At 18.1% G+C, this 5,000-nt stretch overlaps 1 protein-coding gene across 1 annotated transcript in view; it reads left to right on the top strand.

Moving 5' to 3' along the window:
- Window positions 1-1,912: 1,912 nt before the first annotated feature.
- PRSY57_0923800 (hypothetical protein) overlaps window positions 1,913-5,000 on the top strand; it is a gene marked incomplete at both ends in the record, with an annotated part of 5,139 nt that continues 2,051 nt past the window's right edge. The window contains one exon of the mRNA XM_012907477.2: window positions 1,913-5,000. This exon is cut by the window's right edge and continues 2,051 nt beyond it. Within this exon, the coding sequence (XP_012762931.2) occupies window positions 1,913-5,000 (3,088 nt within the window).

Genomic DNA, 5,000 nt, shown 5'->3' on the forward strand with positions numbered 1-5,000 from the left:
AATTTAATTTTTTTTTTTTTTTTTTTTTTTTTTTTTTTTTTTTTTTTTTTTTTTTTTTTTATAATTTTATTTTAATTTTTTTTTTTTTTTTTTTTTTTTAAATTAAAATTGTCTTTAAATATGATAATATTTATTCTTATTATAAAAAAAAAAAAAATATATGTATTTATTATTATATTAGATGTATATTAATAATATATATTTTAATGTTTCATTTTTTTACATAATAAAATATTACTTATATTAATTATATTATTATTATTATTAATATTATTTATTATATATATTATATATATATATATATATATATAGTATCCATTATGTACATAATAGTAATATAATATATTTCCCTAATATATATTTTTTATATACACAACCCAAAAGTAATTATAATAATAATAAAAGAAAATAAAAAAATAAAATGAATAATAAAATAATTAAATACCTCTTCATTCTTATTTTCTAAGGATAATGATAAAATGATAACACGTGAAATATATAAATAAATAAATAAATATATATATATATATATATATGTATAAATATTTTTGCAAAATAAATAATAATAGAATAGAATTAATATGGTAAAAAAAAAAAAAAATTGTATTATATATATATATATAATATATAATATATTATATTAATATATCATTATATTTTTATATTTTTATATATTATTAAAAATAGTGGTTTCTTTAAGAAGGAAAAAAAAATAATAATATATAATATGTATATGCATTCTTTCTATTAGCTAGACTGACTATGCTTTATAAGGTTATTTTTTATATTTTAATTTCTTTATTATTTTCTATATAATATTATTATTAATATATATAAAAACAATTGTTATACCATTATTTTCTCTATCTCTTTATGTAAGCTCTTTGTGTCAGGAAAAAAAAAAAAAAACGAATTAAACATATAAAATATATATAAAAAAAAATACATCATATATATATATATATATATATAATGAATGTAAGAAAATACACACTTATAGTAACACCTTCACTTCAGTATGTGAAATAAATCTTTTTATAATCGTACTATACAATATTTTACACTTATTAAAAATGTAAAATTTATGTATACTGTATAAATTATATTAAGACTTAAAAAATTATATACATATAATATAATATTATATGTAATTAAAATGTTTAAAAAAAAAAAAAATATATATATATTATATATATATATATATATATATATATATATTGTCGCGAAGTTTTTGTAAAATATTAAATAGATAAAATATGCCTATATCTTGTTATGCATATATATTGTGACTATATTATATATTTTCCTATATTAATAATTTAGAGTTTACATTTAAAATATACCAGTTATAATTTCATCATATTAATATGAACCTCCTTTTTTTAGTTTTTTTTTTTTTTTTTTTATGTTTATATGTATATAATATATTAAATTAGAAATATTTAAAAAGAAAAATAATTTTTTCATTTTTTATGCTTATCAATATTTATCACACAAACACTTTTATTTTATTTTATTTTATTTTGTGAAGAAGTTTTAGTAAAATATGTGAATATAAATATTATTCCTTGATGAGGAATATATAAATTTTTTTTTTTTTTTTTTTTTTTTTTTTGGGGGTCAAAAATAATAAATGGCTGATAAAGAAAAAAAAAAAAAAAGAGAATTATAAAAATTAAAAATATTATATGTATATATATAATAAACACATAATATATATATATATATAATATATATATATATATAATATAAATTAATTTTTCAGGATTGTGTCCCATATAGATTATTTATGTGTATAATACACTTATATGGGTATATTTTATTTTATTTTTATTTTATTTTTATATTTTTTTGTAAGAAATAAGTGATGTAATATATTCATTTTTATAAAATGTTATAAATATATATAAGAATGAAGAATAATGAAGATATAAGAAGCAATAATAGTTCCTTTACATGTTGTTTAGAAAATGATCGTGTGAGGAAAGAAATTCTTTTGAGAGATATTTGTATCAATGAAACGTATGGTAGTGAAAAAGAAAACAAGGAGAGCATAAAAAATAATAAGAATATTGAAATAAAAAAAAAAAATATGAGTGTTATTCAGATACATAAATTTATTAATAAATTAAAGAATACAAGTATTACTGAATTAGAAAAGAATCATTTAAAATTATTACAAGAAGATATAAAACGTTTAAATATAAGTAAATATATTGGTGAAATATTAAGTTATATATTTGATTTGTGTTATCATGTTAATAAATATTCAGAGATTTATCTCTTAATACATATAATTAAATATATATATGAGACGTATAAAAATGTAAATGAGCATATTGAAAAAATAATTTTCTTAAAATTTTTTAAGTTAGAAGAAAATGATAAAAATTTCTTTTTTATTATATTTCATGATTTATATAATAATATTAATGACAAAGAAAATAAATATGGAATAAATCGAACAACAAAAAGGGAAGATAAGAAGGAGCACAACACGATCCACAATAATAATAATAATAATAATAATAGTGATGATGATGATAATAAAGACAAGAATAATAATTATGTGGTGAAACATAACAAAGGAATAACAAATTCATACATGTCCAATATAAATAATGTAAATGATGTAAATAATGTAAATGAACAGGATAACATATTCAAGAACAATAAAAATTCTGAAAATTGTTATTCAGGAAATCGAAATAATAATCAATATGAAAATGGGTATCAAAATGATGACAAAAATAATGATGAGAATGAGGATCAGAATGAGGATGGAGGAAATATTTATAATCTTAGTAATTTTAACAAGATTAAGAATGATATCTTTAAAAAATTAACTTCCTCTTTTATGTTAAAAGAAAATGAAGAAAAAGATAATTTCATTTTTGAATTTGATATATTTGAACACCAACATAGTGATATAAAACTTATTAAAAAACTTAATGTAGATAAAAAAGTGTATATAAAAGAAATGTTCAATAATGTTAATATAATGAAAAATATAGAAAAGAAAAATAAAATCAGAAAAATTTTATTATGTCTATATTTTGAATTACTTTTTTTAAAAATATGTAATAATAAAAATTTATTTTTATATATGTTTATAAATATTACATTTTTCTTTTCTTTAAAATTTTATCCTTATATGGAAGAGCAAAATAAAATAACAAATTGTACCTCTCAAGCAAAAAAAGAAAATAATACAATATTGTATGGTAATAATAATAATAACAGCAACAATAATAATAACAACAGCAACAACAACAATAATAATAACAACAGCAACAACAACAATAATAATAACAACAACAACAATAATAACAACAACTACAACAATAATAATAATAATAATAATAATAATAATAACGGATGTGATCTTTTATGTAATATTAAAAAGTGCCTACTAATAAATACTATAACAACATATGATTATTTTTTCAATAATACAAGCAGTATATTAATAGATGAAAGCTTTTTTAAAAGTACATCAACATGCAAAAAAAATTATGACATAATTACGAATGGCCCACCAGACGAAAATACAAACATTTCTTTAAATATCTCTTCCTTGTTAGGAAATGTAAAGAATATGAAAGTATATATTACAAACTTTGTTTCGACTTTTTATTATACTAGTATGTATTCTTCTCTCGTATATTTTTATGCAGAACATGTAATAAATGAGTATAGTAACAGAAATAATTATACCCATATTACATATATTAATAATAGTATAAATCAAAATAATACTAATAATTATTCTAATAATAATAATAATAATAATAATATTAATCATAATAGTAATAATTATAACAATCATAATGTTATTATTAATAATAGTAATTATCTTCATATTAGTAATAGCACGCAACATAACCTTTTTAACAAAAAACATATGCTTTATAAAGATGAATATGATTTTTTCAAAATATACGAGAGGAGCAAACATATTTGTAATCTCTTTAAATTAACCCACATAAACTTAGAAGATATACAAATAAATGCTATCAACATACTTGGTTTAAACATAGAAAGTTATAACCATATAAAAATTTTTGATCATATCAAAAATAAAAATGAAAAAGATAAAGAAATTATAATAGACGAAAATAATTCAGTATGGATTAATGATGAAGAAAAAGCATTTTATACTATTTTTCCAGACTATTCAAATATAAATATTTTTATTAACGAAGATGATGAGGAGGAGGATAATCAAAATGAAAACTGTTATCAAAATAATGTAGTGCATTGTGACAAAATTATTTCAACTCTTACTACTAATCATACCATCATGTCTTCTAACACACAAAATAAATCCGATGTACAAAAAATTAAATATTCTATATTAAAGAAGGAAACAATTAAAAAGGATAAACTAAACCCAATGAACAGCTTGAACGTAACATCTTCTCATGATAAAGACACAAAAGGGAATCTTGATGATGGCGATTGTATAAATAATAGTACCAATCAAAAGAATAATACTTTAATACAAATAGGCCAGAAAAAATCAAAAATGAAAGAAAACACACCAAAAAATTTAGCTACTGTGATAAAACAATCTGGTGTGGTGAACCCGTCCGGTGTGGTGAATTCATCCAGTGGGGTGAACCCATCCAGTGTGGTGAATCCATCCAATGGTTGCATTATTTCTCACAGTTCTTATAACCAAGGAAACCTTAAAAATAAGGAACAGAACTTCAAAATTTATATAGAAAAACTTTTAAACATGAACAATGAGAAAGATATAGAAAATTACGTTATGCTTTTCCTATTAAATTATAATACGAAAAAGAAAAGGAAGATTATCGCAAATAATATTATATATATAAATAAAGTAACATTAAATTTAATTCCATATTATTGTCGATATATTTGTATAATAAATAAGTATGCTAAAGATATGTATCCTATAATTATTGATGAATTAAAAAAAATTACTGAGAAAATAATAAAAGAAAAAGTACCATGTGAGAATAAAAAAACGA

Source organism: Plasmodium reichenowi, chromosome 9, assembly GCF_001601855.1.
Source record: "Plasmodium reichenowi strain SY57 chromosome 9, whole genome shotgun sequence".
Lineage (NCBI taxonomy): Eukaryota > Apicomplexa > Aconoidasida > Haemosporida > Plasmodiidae > Plasmodium > Plasmodium reichenowi.